Below are 18,879 nucleotides of genomic sequence, written 5' to 3' on the forward strand. Positions count from 1 at the left end.
AACAGTGTGGGTCAATCATGTTTGAACAGTGAACACTGTCCTCTCCACTAGCCAGAGAATGTGTGCTTCAGACCCCTCCCTCCCTCCCCTTCCCACAGTAGGACCAACAGGAGAAACAGGAGACCTGGGTAATGAGCGTACAGGCAAAACCTACACCCCAATAAAAGGTTATCGTCACAATGGGCCAGTGGTGCAATGGATTATGCGTCTGACTCGGAATTGGAAGATTCTTGGTTCGATTCCTGGCTGGCTTGTGGGACGAGAGTGAGAGCAGGATAATACCATGTCAGGACCATGGGAAAGGAAGAGATAGAGAGAGTGATATTTGCAGCCTGTCTGCCACAGCCCACACCCACACAGCGATGTCTGGGGTTCCAGGGTCTACTTTGCCCTGGAGGCCTCACACAAGGTCTGATTCTAGCCATAGCCTCCACGCAATTCGCATACAGACACCTCTACACATCAAGCACAGTGTAATGCCTTCTAGGAGGGGTTAGTGTGTCAAACCCAGAGAGACATCACTACAAACCAGTCATTAACCTAGAAGCGAATATCTGGCTGCCCATGCTGCTATCACTCAGTGGAGGTAAGATAGGATAGTGTGTTTCTGGTCAATTCCCTGCAGCTCAAAGGTTAGGGGATTTGACATCCTCTGAGAGTCTCTGTGCTCATCACATTCAATTAAATGAACATGATGCACTTCCCAGTTTTAGCCGGGTAGTGGCACTGTTGTGTTTTGAAATGCAACATTTTGGGAAGTCCAAAGGTAACCACTGCATGTATCACAGGAGGCTGCTGAGGGGAGAACGGCTCATAATAACGAACGGAACGGAGCAAATGGAAACCATGTGTTTGATGTATTTGATTCCATTGAATCTGCTCCAGACATTACCACAAGTCCATTCTCCCCAATTGAGATGCCACCAACCTCCTGTGGTATGTATTTGTTCATGTTTGTGTGTATGCCCTGATGTGCGTATTTGTACAGCATGTGTGCACCTTGTCTGTGAGGCTGGTGTCACAGTGGCCAGACTCCAGTAGCACCCGAGCGATCTCGGTGTGACCGTGCTCACACGCACACATGAGTGCGGTCGAACCGTCTTTGTCCTGAATGTTGAGGTCAGCTTGGCAGCTCAGCAGCAACCGCACCATGGCTGTACGGCCATGGCTGACCGATAGCATCAGAGCCGTCTGCCCTGCCTTAGAAACCAGGAGAGGGAGAGAATTAAGAGAAAAAGAAAAGAGCACAGGAAGGAAACGTGAGAGAGGGAAACGATGTATGTTTGTGGTAGGAAGAATGAGTGTGAGGAAAAGAGTCAAGTACACCGGTCCTGGTTGACTGGGTGAGTAGGTTTGTATTGAGTCTAGGTATTTTTTGTTAAATATATATACTTTTTCGGGGCGCGCAAAAAAAATACAAAACAAAATGATGACGGTTTAAAAGGTGAACAACAACTAACTTGTGCAGGAGAGGTAAAGAAAAAAAGGGATTGTAGGTGACCGTGTGCAGGTGTTTCTATGTCTATAGAATGGCTTGTACAGTAGATAGCTGAGTGAATATACAGTCTGTGACTGCCTGAGTTCCGGTGAGAGTGGCTCAGTGTTAATGTGTGTCTGTGAGTGTACAACGTGTGTGTGTGTGTGTGTGTGTGTGTGTGTGTGTGTGTGTGTGTGTGTGTGTGTGTGTGTGTGTGTGTGTGGGGGGGGGGGGGGGGGTACATGTTTTGTGTACCTGGCTGGCGCGGGCATTGACATCTCCCTGTCTCAGTAGCTGCAGAGCCACCTCCATGTCCTCTGATCGATCCGCAGCTGTTAGGGAGGCCAGCATCACGGCTGTGTAGCCCGCCTTGTTCAGGATGTCCACCTCACACAGACCTGCACACACACACACACACACACACACAAAACCAAAAGCACGCGTAAATGAACATACACACAGACATACGTATGCCTGCTCAAGCGTGTCGCAAACACGTACAAACTCACACACAGACCATGTCAAGTCAATAGCTAAGGACTCGACGAGGAAAAGGTGAGCTGGAGAGACCGGGGAAAAAGGGGCGAGAGAGAATTGAATTGATAGATGAGAGTGAGGGTGTTGGAGAGAGGTGTGTGATTACCCCGTACCTGTGTCCAGCAGCAGTTTGACCACAGGGAAGTTGGAGTGGGACACGCTGTAGTGGAGCGCTGTGTTGCCGTTACCGTCGGCCAGGTTCACAATGTAACGCAGGAGGGTCGGCGTGGCGATGCCTACCTCTCTCAGGTAGAGGGTGACAGTGTCAGCCAGAGAGTCCTTCTGACTGGACACACGGAACCACTCCTGGTACAACACCATCAGGACCTGTCTCTGACAGAGGGAGAGAACACACACACACACACACTATGACACACACACTCCTGGTACAACGCTGTCAGAACATGTCTCTGAGGGGAGACACAAACACACACTGTTACACACACACACACACACAAACACACACTCTCCTAGTACATTACCGGCAGAACATGTCTGTTGTACGGGGTTGTGCCTAACAAGGGTTAGGGTTGCAGTAGGTTAAGGTTAGGGTTGGGTTGAGGCTAGGTTTAGAGTTGAAACGGAATGTGGACATGAATCTAGGGTTAGGGTTAGGGTCAGGGTTAGTGTTGTACCGGGATGTGGACATGAATCTAGGGTTAGGGTTGTGGTTGAGGCTAGGGTTAGGGTTATGGTTGAGGCTAGGGTTAGGGTTGTGGTTGAGGCTAGGGTTAGGGTTGTACTGGGATGTGGACATGAAGCTAGCGTTAGGGTTGTGGTTGAGGCTAGGGTTAGGGTTGAGGCTAGGGTTAGGGTTATGGTTGAGGCTAGGGTTAGGGTTGTACTGGGATGTGGACATGAAGCTAGCGTTAGGGTTATGGTTGAGGCTAGGGTTAGGGTTGAGGCTAGGGTTAGGGTTATGGTTGAGGCTAGGGTTAGGGTTGTACTGGGATGTGGACATGAAGCTAGCGTTAGGGTTATGGTTGAGGCTAGGGTTAGGGTTGTGGTTGAGGCTAGGGTTAGGGTTATGGTTGAGGCTAGGGTTAGGGTTGTACTGAGATGTGGACATGAAGCTAGCGTTAGGGTTATGGTTGAGGCTAGGGTTAGGGTTGTGGTTGAGGCTAGGGTTAGGGTTGTACTGGGATGTGGACATGAAGCTAGGGTTAGGGTTGTGGTTGAGGCTAGGATTAGTGTTGAATCATAAAGATAGTTAGAGATCTCTAGTTGGATATAACCCTGTTTTTGCAAGGACATTGCCATTGAGGGCTTCCACCATTTTCAAGTAGTTAAGTGGGTGGTGATTCCTATGGGTTGGGAGGGATAAGCCAATGTTCAGACCATTGGCTTCTTCTTTTGGTTACCTAGTTTGTAAATGGCTTTAAGCTGTATCACCACCATCTAGTAGCCAAAATAAATGAATGACACACAAGATTTGGTTCAAGACTCCAGCACTGCAGGTGGCGGTAAATCACCATTATACCCTTTATGCTTTTTTCAAACACAAAAGAAGAACATTTACAACTTCAAAATGGAGATAGCATTAATGGCTCTGTCCTTGCTGTCACAGATGCCATAAGTTGAGCTCTCCAACTAAATCTCTATGGGTTGAACCAGGATGTGGACATGAAGCTAGGGTTAGGATTCACGTTTGTTAGCACTTGTACCTTATTTACAAAAAAGCATGTTTTCAGGTATTTTCCCAGTTTTTATTGAAAGCGGTACAAAAATGAGGTACATGGTGTGAAGACCAGTCGGGCTGGGATTAAAATCCCACGCTGTTCATGGATCGCATACAGTACCAGTCAAAAGTTTGGACACCTACTCATTCAAGAGTATTTCTTTCTTTGTACTATTTTCTACCTTGTGGAATAATAGGGAAGACATCAAAACTATGAAATAACACATATGGAATCATGTAGTAACCAAAAAAGTGTTAAACAAATAAAAATATATTTTAGATTCTTCAAAGTAGCCTTGATGACAGCTTTGCACACACTTGGCGTTCTCTCAACCAGCTTCATGAGGAATGCTTTTCCAACAATCTTAAAGGAGTTCCCACATACATGTATGCTGAGCACTTGTTGGCTGCTTTTCCTTCACTCTGCGGTCCAACTCATCCCAAACCATCTCAATTGGGTTGAGATCAGGTGATTGTGGAGGCCAGGTCATCTGATGCAGCACTCCATCACTCTCCTTCTTGGTCAAATAGCCCTCACACAGCCTGCAGGTGTGTTTTGGGTGATTGTCCTGTTGATAAACAAATAATAGTCCCACTAGGCGCAAACCAGATGGGATGACGTATCGCTGCAGAATGTTGTGGTTAAGTGCGCCTTGAATTCTAAATAAATCACCTACAGTGTCACCAGCCAAGCACCCCCACACCATCACACCCCCTCCTCCATGCTTCACGATGGGAACCACACATGCAGAGTTCATCAGTTCACCTACTCTGCGTCTCACAAAAACACAGTGGTTGGAACCAAAACTCAGAAATTTGGACTCATCAGACCAAAGGACAGATTTCCACCGATCTAATGTCCATTGCTCATGTTTCTTGGCCCAAGCAAGTCTCTTCTTCTTATTGATGTCCTTTAGTAGTGGTTTCTTTGCAGCAATTCGACCATAAAGGCCTGATTCACACAGTCTCCTCTGAACAGTTGATGTTGAGATGTGTCTGTTACTTGAACTCTGTGAAGCATTTATTTGGGCTGCAATCTGAGGTGCAGTTAACTCTAATGAACTTATCCTCTGCAGCAGAGGTAACTCTGGGTCTTCCTTTCCTGTGGCGGTCCTCATGAGAGTCAGTTTCAATCATAGCGCTTGATGGTTTTTGTGACTGCACTTGAAGAAACTTTCAAAGTTCTTGAAATGTTTCTTATTGACTGACCTTCATGTCTTGAAGTAATGATGGACTGTTGTTTCTCTTTGCTTATTTGAACTGTTCTTGCCATAATATGGACTTGGTCTTTTACCAAGTAGGGCTATCTTCTGTCTACAAACCCTACCTTGTCACAACACAACTGATTGGTTAAGAAGGAAAGAAATTCCACAAATTACTTTCAACAAGGCACACCTGTTTATTGAAATGTGTTTCAGGTGATTACCTCATGAAGCTGGTTGAGAGAATGCCAAGGGTGTGTGTGCAAAGTTGTCATCAAGGCAATGGGTGGCTACTTTGAAGAATCTCTAAATATAAAATATATTTAGATTTGTTTAATTTGTGTAACATTTTTGTTGGTTACTACATGATTCCATATGTGTTATTTCATAGTTTTGACGTCTTAACTATTATTCTACAATGTAGAAAATAGAAAAAATAAAGATAAAACCTTGAATGAGTAGGTGTGTCCAAACGCTTGACTGGTACTGTATGTGAAGAGGGTGTCGGCCTTAACCACGATTAACCTCAGGCGCGACAGTTTGAAGGGAACTGTTCTTACCATTTCTTTATTGGGGGCCTCCACTTCTGCCATACGATCCTTAATGTAGTGACACGCTTCCATGAAGCCCTCATCGATCGTCTCGCTGTGTGAACATGACATAACTTTGAAGTTATCTTTCATAGCAATTCATATTGACAGACAGACATATTCGATGGTGCAATTGTCTGGATTAAATTATCGTGAACCGTAGTAGGGAAATCAAGTCCCTCAAAACATGCCAGGCCTAATCATACAGTACATAAGCAAAAAGCAGAAACATAAATCCAACGGTAGCATAATGCAATGCATATTCCTTATGAAACATGATAGCTTACGTCTCTTGACATTAAGTTTACCGAGACTGTAAATAAAGATACAGTTATGTGACGATGACTCGTCGAAAGCAATAAACACACAACTGTACTTTTCCCCATCTCTTCACTGTGATTCTTTGTCCACTGTGGTAATATATAATCCTGGCATGTCTATTTTCTCATCACGCTGCTGCATGTAAGGATGTCAACAACAATGTAGAGCCCACGTGATGTCCTGCCTGCTCCTTCCTGACTAACACAGACAGAACAATAGCACAACCCCTGAGGGCTTTTCTGAGACAGAGCCTAAAAGTCAACACATCCAACACATCCTCCATGTAACTGAATCACACTTCAGTGTGTGTGTGTGTGTGTGTGTGTGTGTGTGTGTGTGTGTGTGTGTGTGTGTGTGTGTGTGTGTGTGTGTGTGTGTGTGTGTGTGTGTGTGTGTGTGTGTGCATACATGTGTGTATGTCTGGTATGTCAGCAGCGGAAGGGGCCGGACCATTCTAGGGCCAGGCCCAATCGGTGGGGTGGACGGCTGATATATTAAAGCCTCACTCAGCACCTGTCTAATTGTGGTCTAATTGGGCCCTGAAGGCTCTATACTGGATTTACTCAGCTGGCCCTCACCTGAACAAAGACCTGGATCAAGGTTCTCCCTAAACAATGTAAGAGGTGTGCTGCGCCATCTTGTGGACTGGTTGCAGCACTATGTAAAAAAATTAATGTTTTGCTCTAGATGGCAGGAAATGGCAGTTACAGGTGTTAAAAAAAATGCATAAATCTGGTATTACCCCACTCCGGGTTTTCCTAGGAAATCTGTCAATTTGTTGATTGAAAAGTTATTGTAATTATTGTAGGCAATTTCTAAGTTTTCCTGCTCCCTTATAATTATCCGTGATTTAATTTTTGGTCGGTTTTTGTGAGAGATGCGTCCACTTTTGTTTGTTTCCCAGCGCATCAATTGAAGGGTGTTGCTCTACTCTGTTGCGGCAAATACCGCATGCGGTTATCATTTCAGAAGTCATCCACTCTGGATGATGTTTAATGAAACAATATGGGTAGAAGAACCTTGATCAAGAACTGCCTGGTGGCTGGCCCACTGTGGGAGTTAAACAACAAATGTTCTGGTCACCAACTTCTCGATCACACTACTTAAATAATTATACTTTTTTTGATAATCCATTTCCCCGCACATCCACACTCTCCTTCTATCTCCCTACATACCCTGCTGCTGCAGCTGGCTGCTCCTCCAGGAGTGCCTGGCTGTTCTCTGGGTCCTGAGAGTCTTCATGGCCCTCTGTCTCCCCAGCCTGGGCCCCTGCTCCCTGGGCCTCCTCCTCTGTAGCTGTGGCCTCCTGGCCCTGAGCTGCTCCAGCTCCCTCCTCTTTCTCCTGCTCCTCCTCAGGCTCAGAGCTGTCCACCTCCTCCTCCTCTACCTCCCCCTTCTCCTCCTCACTGGATTCCTCCTCACTCGAGCTGGTCTCATACCTGGACATTAACAACAGCACAAACAGCATCAGTGAGAGTACAGATGTTGGAAGAGCATTGAAATGATAAAATAAGGCCATTCAGCCCCATGTGGGCTGGCCATTGGCCTAACATAGCATTTTTGTGTAACATCTTGGAATCACTAACATCTGTGACCAGTGAGAACATGGCATGGTCAGGTGTAGATGGTTCATGGAAAGGTGCATATTCAGATGGCACTTCATGAAAAGGTATGTGTGTTTGTAAGTTTTTGTCACTGTCAAGGAACTTCTATAGGCCCCTTGATCAGAAAGACTAAGGTCAGATAGGCTAAGGTCTGGCATAGAATAGTGTTCCTTCATGGATGTTTGTGGACCTTTTGTTCAGGGGCCACAGAATTCCAGAAGGAGAAGGGCAAATAGAGGCAGTGTAAGGAGAGGTCATGGGATCAGGGTCTGAAGGAGGGAGGTCTGTGCTATGTTCTCAAGGAAATGTGTGTGTGTGTGTGTGTGTGTGTGTGTGTGTGTGTGTGTGTGTGTGTGTGTGTGTGTGTGTGTGTGTGTGTGTGTGTGTGTGTGTGTGTGTTCTTAAAGTTTGGTTGTGATGAGGGACAAGGAAGGTATGGATGGAGAAAACATCTGAACAGAGGCACACAGCATGCACTTCCTGGTATGGGTCAAAGGTTAGGGGCAACCATAACCAGGCTATTACATTTTTATATGACACAGTGAACCCTTTAAAAAAGGTGAGAATTTTCCATTCACAGAACAGCTAATTAGCAATAGTATACAGTTGAAGTCGGAAGTTTACATACACTTAGGTTGGAGTAATTAAAACTCGTTTTTTAACAATTCCACAAATTTCTTGTTAACAAACTATAGTTTTGGCAAGTCGATTAGGACATCTACTTTGTGCATGGCACAAGTAATTTTTCCAACAATTGCTTACAGACATATATACAGTGCCTTGCGAAAGTATTCGGCCCCCTTGAACTTTTCGACCTTTTGCCACATTTCAGGCTTCAAACATAAAGATATAAAACTGTAATTTTTTGTGAAGAATCAACAACAAGTGGGACACAATTATGAAGTGGAATGAAATTTATTGGATATTTCAAACTTTTTTAACAAATAAAAAACTGAAAAATTGGCCGTGCAAAATTATTCAGCCCCTTTACTTTCAGTGCAGCAAACTCTCTCCAGAAGTTCAGTGAGGATCTCTGAATGATGTTGACCTAAATGACTAATGATGATAAATAGAATCCACCTGTGTGTAATCAAGTCTCCGTATAAATGCACCTGCTCTGTGATAGTCTCAGAGGTCCGTTTAAAGCGCAGAGAGCATCATGAAGAACAAGGAACACACCAGGCAGGTCTAAAGCCGGATTTGGATACAAAAAGATTTACCAAGCTTTAAACATCCCAAGGAGCACTGTGCAAGCGAGAATATTGAAATGGAAGGAGTATCAGACCACTGCAAATCTACGAAGACCCGTCCCTCTAAACTTTCAGCTCATACAAGGAGAAGACTGATCAGAGATGCAGCCAAGAGGCCCATGATCACTCTGGATGAACTGCAGAGATCTACAGCTGAGGTGGGAGACTCTGTCCATAGGACAACAATCAGTCGTATACTGCACAAATCTGGCCTTTATGGAAGAGTGGCAAGAAGAAAGCCATTTCTTAAAGATATCCATAAAAAGTATCGTTTAAAGTTTGCCACTAGCCACCTGGGAAACACACCAAACATGTGGAAGAAGGTGCTCTGGTCAGATGAAACCAAAATCGAACTTTTTGGCAACAATACAAAACGTTATGTTTGGCGTAAAAGCAACACAGCTCATCACCCTGAACACAACATCCCCACTGTCAAACATGGTGGTGGCAGCATCATGGTTTGGGCCTGCTTTTCTTCAGCAGGGGCGGGGAAGATGGTTAAAATTAATGGGAAGATGGATGGAGCCAAATACAGGACCATTCTGGAAGAAAACCGGATGGAGTTTGCAAAAGACCTGAGACTGGGACGGAGATTTGTCTTCCAACAAGACAATGATCCAAAACATAAAGCAAAATCTACAATGGAATGGTTCACAAATAAACATATCCAGGTGTTAGAATGGCCAAGTCAAAGTCCAGACCTGAATCCAATCGAGAATCTGTGGAAAGAACTGAAAACTGCTGTTCACAAACGCTCTCCATCCAACCTCACTGAGCTCGAGCTGTTTTGCAAGGAGGAATGGGCAAAAATTTCAGTCTCTCGATGTGCAAAACTGATAGAGACATACCCCAAGCGACTTACAGCTGTAATCGCAGCAAAAGGTGGCGCTACAAAGTATTAACTTAAGGGGGCTGAATAATTTTGCACGCCCAATTTTTCCGTTTTTTATTTGTTAAAAAAGTTTGAAATATCCAATAAATTTTGTTCCACTTCATGATTGTGTCCCACTTGTTGTTGATTCTTCACAAAAAATTACAGTTTTATATCTTTATGTTTGAAGCCTGAAATGTGGCAAAAGGTCGAAAAGTTCAAGGGGGCCGAATACTTTCGCAAGGCACTGTATATATTTCACTTATAATTCATTGTAATCACAATTCCAGTGTGTCATAAGTTTACATACACTAAGTTGACTGTGCCCACGCATTTTCTATAGGATTGAGGTCAGGGCTTTGTGATGGCCCCTCCAATACCTTGACTTTGTTGTCCTTAAGCCATTTTGCCACAACTTTGGAAGAATGTTTGGGGTCATTGTCCATTTGGAAGACCCATTTGCGACCAAGCTTTAACTTCCTGACTGATGTCTTGAGATGTTGCTTCAATATTTCCATTTCCACATCATTTTCCCACCTCATGATGCCATCTATTTTGTGAAGCACCCCCACAACATGATGCTGCCACCCCCGTGCTTCACGGTTGGGATGGTTTCTTCAGCTTCCAAGCCTCCCCCTTTTTCCTCCAAACATAATGATGGTCATTATGGCCAAACAGTTCTATTTTTGTTTCAGCAGACCAGAGGACATTTCTCCAAAAAGTAAGGTCTTTGTCCCCCATCTGCAGCAAACCGTAGTCTGGCTTTTTTTATGGCGGTTTTGGAGCAGTGGCTTCTTCCTTGCTGATTGGCTTTTCAGGTTATGTCGATATAGGACTCGTTTTACTGTGGATATAGATACTTTTGTACCTGTTTCCTCCAGCATCTTCACAAGGTCCTTTGCTGTGGTTCTGGGATTGATTTGCACTTTTCGTACAAAAGTACATTCACCTCTAGGAGACAGAACGCGTCTCCTTCCTGAGCGGTATGACGGCTGCGTGGTCCCATGGTGTTTATACTTGCGTACTATTGTTTGTACAGATGCACGTGGTACCTTCAGGTGTTTGGAAATTGCTCCCAATGATGAACCAGACTTGTGGAGGTCTACAATTTCTTCTGAGGTCTTGGCTGATTTCTTTTGATTATCCCCTGATGTCAAGCAAAGAGGCACTGAGTTTTAAGGTAGGCCTTGAAATACATCCACAGGTACACCTCCAATTGACTCAAATGATGTCAATTAGCCTGTCAGAAGCTTCTAAAGCCATGACATCCTTTTCTGGAATTTTCCAAGCTGTTTAAAGGCACAGTCAACTTAATGTAAGTAAACTTCTGACCCACTGGAATTGTGATACAGTGAATTATAAGTGAAATAATCTGTCTGTAAACAATTGTTGGGAAAATTACTTGTGTCATGCACAAAGTAGATGTCCTAACCGACTTGCCAAAACTATAGTTTGTTAACAAGAAATTTGTGGAGTGGTTGAAAAACGAGTTTAATTGACTCCAACCTAAGTGCATGTAAACTTCCGACTTCAACTGTATTTATAAAAAATATATATGGGGGATTGGAAATCATGCAGACAATTACATTGATAGAATCCACAATCTATTTGCAATATTAAAGATGTTCCACCCCCTAAAAAATAAAAAATCAATAAAAAAACATCTTCAGAAATGTTAATTTTGATCAGCTTCCACAATTATTATAGTTTGTTGCATCATGATAAGAGTCTCCCTTGGTGCTGTTATCTGAATGACCCTCATCAGGTAAGAAATCAAAGAATCAGTACATCAGTAGATCCAGCCTGACTGTGTTGTCTGTTATAGTTTTGATGAGAGGGGCGGGCTGCTGTCTGCTGTCAGGCCCAGCAATGTGTTATGGCCAGGCTATAGTAATTATGTGTGTGCTGGTGGGAGGGCCAGTCAGCAGGTAGTGTATTTGTAGCACATGGGAATGTGTGAAACTTACTCCTCAGCCTGAAGTGTCCCCATTTGTGCCACCAAATAGCTAGCTTTTTGCGTGGCAGTGACTGGTAAGAAGCTACAGGAGGGTGGTCACATGTGCTAGCAAGGCAGAGGTGCTGGGTTTGAGCCTTGGTGTGAGCTGAATCAGGAGGAAGCAGTACTGGCTAAGTCCTTTACATATACTAACTCTAGCACTAATGCTAAGTCCTTTACTTACACTAACTATAGCATTAATGCTAAGTCCTTTACTTATACTAACTATAGCACTAATGCTAAGTCCTTTACTTATACTAACTATAGCACTAATGCTAAGTCCTTTACTTATACTAACTGTAGAACTAATGCTAAGTCCTTTACTTATACTAACTATAGCATTAATGCTAAGTCCTTTACTTATACTAACTCTAGCACTAATGCTAAGTCCTTTACATATACTAACTATAGAACTAATGCTAAGTCCTTTACTTATACTAACTATAGCACTAATGCTAAGTCCTTTACATATACTAACTATAGAACTAATGCTAAGTCCTTTACTTATACTAACTATAGCACTAATGCTAGGCCAGCCTGTTCTAATCACACAGACAGGAGAGAGGTCTTTGACAAGCAGGACACAGCTGAATCAGAGAGCATCACACACATACACACACAAGCATGCACACACACCCACACAGTGTCAGAGTGAGGGCAATGTGTCTATGGGAAAGACAGGATGAAAGATGGAGCAGATAGACAAACAGAGAAAGGTTGAGCAGAAGGCCAGAACACCACAGGCTGTGTGAGGAGTGTGAAGAAATACAGATGCGTATCTTAATTTGATCATACCATAGCAGGAATTTTCCTGCCCAGCAGGAAATGCAAACTTGTAGTGTATTCAAGGTTTAAAAAGGCATATAACGGTTGTAATTTTCTCTTGAACATTTCAGTCTTGATTTGCCCTAATGAAAATTAAGATTAAGATTAAAATAACTTTATTGGTCAATTGCACACAAGGTCCAATCGAAATATTACTTCCGCGTTTAACCCACCCATCTGAAAGACACACACATATACACATACAGTTTTTTTGGATGGGTGCGGGGGGCTGCCACAATGGGCGCCCGGGGAGCTGTTGTTGTGGGGGGTTAAAAGGGAAAGGGGGATACCTAGTCAGTTGTCCAACTGAATGTAACTGAAATATGTCTTCCACATTTAACCCAACCCCTCTGAATCAGTTTGTAACGCCCTGGCCATAGAGAGGGGTTTTTTGTTCTTTATTTTGGTTAGGCCAGGGTGTTACATTGGGTGGGCGTTCTATGCTCATTTTCTATGTTGTCTGTTTGATTGATTTTGGCCGTGTGGCTTCCAATCAGGCACAGCTGTTGTTGGTTGTTGCTGATTGGGAGTCACACATAAGTGCCTGTTTTTCCGTTGGGGTTTTGTGGGTAATTGTTTCTGTTTTGTTTCGCACCTGACAGGACTGTTTTGGCTGTTGGTTTTCTGTTTTTTTGTATCGTGTTCTTACGTTAATTAAATAACTATGATGAACACTAACTCCGCTGCGCCTTGGTCTACTCTCTCTCCCGACAGTCGTTACACAGTTAAGTGCCTTGCTCAAGGTTTCTGGCTCGCCTCTCTAACTGCAAGGCTACCTTACAGAAAATGTCCATTAAAACAACATAACAATACATTTTCCAGCTGTGTGAAACTGGCTAAAATTAAGATATGGCATCTGTAGTGTTCTGTGTGTAAATTTCTGCAATGGGTTGGTCAAAACAAGCATTGTGATTGATTACCTGTACCTATGTTTGTCCTGTACAACCGTGGTCCTTCCGCGGGTGCTGAAATTCATACTTTTAATGCAAACGTTTAACAAATACAACCAACCTTTTTCAAATTTGTGTTGCTCAACTCAGCGTGAATGCACGTGTGCCAACTGAATCGTAGTTTACGTACAAATGAGGAAAAAGTTGGTGGTTGTATTCAATAAAAGTTTGAATTAAAAGTATGAATTTCGGCACCCCGTGGAAGGACCGCGGATGTACAGAACAAACATAGTTACAGGTAAGCGTTTTCAGAATTGATTAGTATTGATTGAAGGTGACTCAATGTTGTTGCTAGAAAATCATGTGACCATTTATCAAAACTCAACTCTGCCTCTATAAGAGAATGGAGTTGACCGTTTCTCAGCTAGGAGTTCACCACTTCCCTCAGAACAGCTTCGATTTGTCAGGGCATGGACTCTACAAGGTGTCGAAAGCATTCCAAAAGGATGCTGGCCCATGTTGACTCCAATGCTTCCCACAGTTGTGTCAAGCTGGCTGGATGTCCTTTGGGTGGGGGACCATTCTTGATACACACAGGAAACTGTTGAACGTGAAAAACCCAGCAGCGTTATAGTTCTTGTCACAAAGTGCGCCTGGCACCTACTACCATACTCCGTTCAAAGTCACTTAAATCTTTTGTCTTGTCCTATTCACCCTTTGAAACGTACAAAAAAATACAAAAAACGTACATATAAAATCCATGTCTTAATTGTCTCAAGCCTTAAAAATCCTTCTTTAATCAGTCTCCTCCCCTTCAGCTACACTGATTGAAGTGGATTTACAAGTGTGGGATCATAGCTTTCACCTGAATTCACCTGGTCAGTCTATGTCATGGAAAGAGAAGATGTTCTTAATGTACACTCAGTGTATATTAGCAAGCTCCTGCAAGACACCCCAGCCTTCTACCTGCATCTCCAGCGGGTGGTCTCTGTGGTGTGTGGTACAGTCGGGAGCCAGTCGGAGTTAACACACGGTTCCATGCTGCGCCGACTGTGCAAGGTTTGTTGTGGAAATAAATAGTCTACATATTTTGATATTTGAGCTAAGACACTACATTACGCTTCTCAAATCTTGTTGCATCCAAAGTTACTGAGCTCTCTCTCTCTCTCTCTCTCTCTCTCTCTCTCTCTCTCTCTCTCTCTGTCGGCGCACAAAAATACACAAACCTCGTCCATCAGAAGCTTCTCTCTGAAAGCCAGAGAGATAATGACAATCAGCGGGCATAGAGTGGAGAGCTCCCTGAAGAGCTAGCCTACTGGACCCCTTCCCTGGACAGCAGGAAAAGATGGAACAACATCCTGACAGGGTCCGACTTCAAGAACCTCCCGGCTAAACGGCTGACTTGGCCCCATTAGATGCATACTTCAAAGGCCGCACAATGAACAGCTTAGGGCACATTAATGTTTACAACAACTAGTGGTTGATGGAAATAAATAAATCGTGTCAGTTTTATGATTACAATAATTCCCCGTTCTGTAAAATGGTCCGGCAGTAGGCTACAAGTGTTGGTGTTTCTGCTTGATGAGCATGATTATTGATGCGCTGAATTCAGCACGGCATACAGCGCTATCACTGTCGGCAGCACCAGCAGTGCCTGCCCATAGCAATGATGCAAATTGAATGAGCGACCAGTAGGTTTGAATGATAACGACGCCAATCGACCAGCTGGCTTGGCCTGCAACCATAGATTTGCGTCGGAACTATATTTTTGTGGAGGGATGAAATAGTAGCCTATGAATACATTTAATCAAACTAGCGTTATTTATTTAATCGGTAAAGCAATTGTACACTCAAGGTTGTGCTCAGCTCCGCCTCGTGCTTACAACCGCAACACAGGACGTGCTAAAAAAGTCGTTTAGCACGCCCTCTTGTGTACAATTGCTTTAGTCAACATAAATACTACAGAACTGTATGGTATTGTATGCCGAATTCATTATGCTATACATACTATAGCATAAACAATATGCATTAGGCAACATATGCTAAATATAGTTCTGTAATGCATAATGTATACAGTATAGTAAAGAAATAGTTTGCAACTAACAGTACATGTATATAGGGTACACCTACATACAGCACTGTACGATCTTTACCCTCCATTGACTCCCACAAACTTTAGGTTCTTCTTGGTTCCTCCTCTGTTCCCCTGCTTGTCAGCAGCATCGTTCTTCTTCATGATGGATTTCAGACCTAGAGAACAAGAGAGAGCGAGGCAGAGAAAGATCGAGAGAGAGAGAAAGATCGAGAGAGAGAGAGAGAGAGAGAGAGAGAGAGAGAGAGAGATGTCAGGCCTCTGGGAAATAGGGTAGTGTGTGCTTTCCATCTTCAGCACGTACAGGGTCTCTTGTACACACACACACACACACACACACACACACACACACACACACACACACACACACACACCATATGGATGCACTAATCACCTACTCTATATAAATCTGAAACAGATGTGCACTTTCTGCTGGGTCAAACAAGAAGATTCTAACAGCATCAAGGAGAATAACAACATGACATTATAACACCTGCTACAGTCACTACCTGCTACAGTCACTACTCGGTAAAAAAGGGTACGGTTAGGGTACAGTATTGTTCCCTGGGTACAAAACGATCAAAATACACATAATGTAGGTGCACATATGATTTCTTATGGTACCTTTTAGGGTACATGTGCAGATAATCTAGTATAATATTTTGAATATAATGGTACAATCATTGGAGGCATGGCTTTCAGTTAGTTATTTTTGACCACCTGTGAGTGGGAGGGTTTAAGTGGCCTATGGTTATGTTAATTAAAGTATGAGCATGTCCGCTGCCAGTTCTGAAGTCTTTATAAAGGCTCACATAAGAGCGTGTGACAATAGAGAGTTGCAATTAATATTGTAGTGACCTTAACCCAACACTGAACAACCTTGCAAAGAGGTACAGACCACTTGGTGTAATGGCTAAGGTGTTGGCTTAACAGTCGCTGGACACAGGTTCCAGTCCTGGTTGGGATTACCACCTGAATGGTGGCAGGTACCCTAGTGGTTAAGAGTGTTGGGTCAGTAACAGAAAGGTTGCTGTGGGATATGAGTGAGTGGGTGAGTGGGATGTGCCAAAATGCAAAAAACACATTTCCAGTGAAATAAGACGAATGTTAGCACCCACCTAATTATTATATAATTCGTTACATTGGTGTCAGAAGTGGGATGGCGGAGAGGCATGGGTTTTGACTAGATGGTTTACAGCTTATGTCAGAATTTACTTTTTGTAGCAGGTTCTGAGGAATTTACACAGCAGGTTAGGATAATTAACATAGCAAGAGAATTAGGTTAAGGTTAGGAAAAGGGTTAGAGTTGGCTAAAATGCAAACATGTTAAACTTTTGACATAAGATGTATACCATCTAGACATGACTAGAGGCTCATGCATATAAGGGACTTGGTATAGAGAATTTTTCTTTAAATGTAATCTTTATTTTTACTAGGCAAGCCAGTCAAGGACAAATTCTTATTTACAATGATGGCCTACCGGGGAATAGTGAGTTAACTGCCTTGTTCAGGGACAGAACAACAGATTTTTACCTTGTCAGCTCGGGGATTTGATCCACCAATATCTAAATGTACAATGGACGTACCTTACAGGGTAGTGTTTGTTGAAATGGCATGTTTGCATCTACCTATTCAATTTTCCGATTTGTTGATATTTTGGTCCAACAATAATATTCTAAAAAAAAAACGAATAAACATTAAAATGTCAAAAACTTGATGAAAATATATATTTTCTTCAGTTTATCAAACTACTGTCATAAACATATGAATGATTAAAAAAATTTTTTTACAATGTACATACATAAATATTTTCAAAGCTCACTACATTACATTACACATCATCCTCTACGGGCCACGGGGGCAGTATTGAGAATTTTGAAAGAAATATGTGCCCATTTTTAACTGCCTCCTACACCAACTCAGAAGCTAGGATATGCATATTATTAACACATTCGGATAGAAAACACTCTGAATTTTCTAAAACAGTTTGAATGGTGTCTGTAAGTATAACAAAACTCATATTGCAGGCAAAAACCTGTGAAAAATAGATTAAAAAAAATGAGAATTTTGTGACTGTACTATTTAGTGTCATTGTTTTAAAGATACCACAGTGAGAAAGGATTCAGTTCGCAACTCCTACTGCTTCCACTAGATGTCAACGATCTTTAGAAAGTTGTTGGAAGCATCTGTCATGAATACAGACCGAATTAGAAAGCTTACAAGTTGACACGTCATCACTTCATTTTTTGCGCCTGCGCATGAATCTGAGAAGAGTGCCTTTGTCATTATCGTTTATTCTAGACACTTGATAGGTTGTGTGAAAATATTACTGATGTTTACTGATGTTTCACGTTAAAAATGGAACAAAAGATTAGTGCTAAACAACGTTTGACATGTTTAAACAAACGTAAATAGATTATTTACTAGGTTTTCTTTAGCTTTTCGACGTGACTTTACACTGCCCACCTCATTTTGTGGGAGCCTACTGAACGCTAACTATTTGGACATAAATTATGAACTTTGTCAAAAGAAACCACATTTGTTCTGGACCTGGGATCTCTGGCAGCGCCTTCTGATGGAGATAATCAAAGGTAAGGGGATATTTAGAATGTTATTATCGATATTAGATGATGCTAATGCTAACGGTATAGCTTAGCTTAGCATATAGCTTATTGTTGTTAGCATAGTACCCAGTTTATGCAAAATGTGATTTCCCAGTAAAGTTATTTTGAGATCTGGCCATTCGGTAGCAATTACGAGATGATAATATATTATTCTTTGAATGACAATATTATAATTTACCAATGTTTTCGAATAGTAATTCCGTGATTTGTAATGCTGGATTCACTGGGTGCATTCGAGCCGAAAAAAATTCTGAATTTCACCGCGACTGTAAATGCTGTTTTTGGATATAAATATGAACTTGATGGAACTAAAAATGCATGTATTGTATAACATAATGTCCTATGAGTGTCATCTGATGCAGATTGTCAAAGGTAAGTGCATAATTCTAGCTAGTTTTCTGTCTGTTGATGCCCTTCTTTGAATTGGCTAAACATTACACGCAGCTATTGTCAATGTACTCTCCTCACATAACCTAACTTTATGCATTCTCCGTAATGCCTCTGAAAATCGGACAGCGTGGTTAGATTTAGGAGATATATCTTTCAAATGGAGGAAAATAGTTGATTATTTGATTTTTTGAAATGATTACTCTTGCAGTTTTGAATTCCCCGCCATGGTCACATGACAATGAATCCCAATACCGAGATAAGATCGGGATAAGATCCTCAACAGGTTTTAAAAGCACTTTTCATAGAGAATACAAACCGGACTATATTTAGTAACTTATTTTGAAGAGATGGTAATAAGTAAATAAGCAGAGTGTCCTGTCCTTTGGTCTGATATGTGTGTTTGGAAACATGTGAATGCAAGACCAAGTCAAGCTTCGCTGCTTAATCAAGACGTCGGGAAAGATATTTGGTATAAATCAAGAATCAGCCACCAACCCGTACACAAAAGCCATCCTCCTAGAAAGCATTTTAC

At 42.5% G+C, this 18,879-nt stretch overlaps 1 protein-coding gene across 5 annotated transcripts in view; it reads right to left on the reverse strand.

Annotated features, from left to right (window-relative positions):
- Window positions 1-18,879, reverse strand: part of LOC115192219 (KN motif and ankyrin repeat domain-containing protein 4) — a 94,968-nt gene that overhangs the window by 264 nt on the left and 75,825 nt on the right. For all 5 annotated transcript variants that reach the window (XM_029750470.1, XM_029750467.1, XM_029750468.1 and 2 more), the window contains exons 4-9: window positions 15,395-15,491; window positions 6,981-7,244; window positions 5,455-5,539; window positions 2,128-2,347; window positions 1,733-1,875; window positions 1,000-1,200 (exon numbers count right to left, since the gene is read on the reverse strand). In XM_029750470.1, coding sequence (XP_029606330.1) covers window positions 1,000-1,200; window positions 1,733-1,875; window positions 2,128-2,347; window positions 5,455-5,539; window positions 6,981-7,244; window positions 15,395-15,491 — 1,010 coding nt within the window. The remainder of the gene's footprint in view (window positions 1-999; window positions 1,201-1,732; window positions 1,876-2,127; window positions 2,348-5,454; window positions 5,540-6,980; window positions 7,245-15,394; window positions 15,492-18,879) is intronic.

The sequence above is a fragment of the Salmo trutta genome, chromosome 4 (assembly GCF_901001165.1).
Source record: "Salmo trutta chromosome 4, fSalTru1.1, whole genome shotgun sequence".
NCBI classification, from domain to species: domain Eukaryota; kingdom Metazoa; phylum Chordata; class Actinopteri; order Salmoniformes; family Salmonidae; genus Salmo; species Salmo trutta.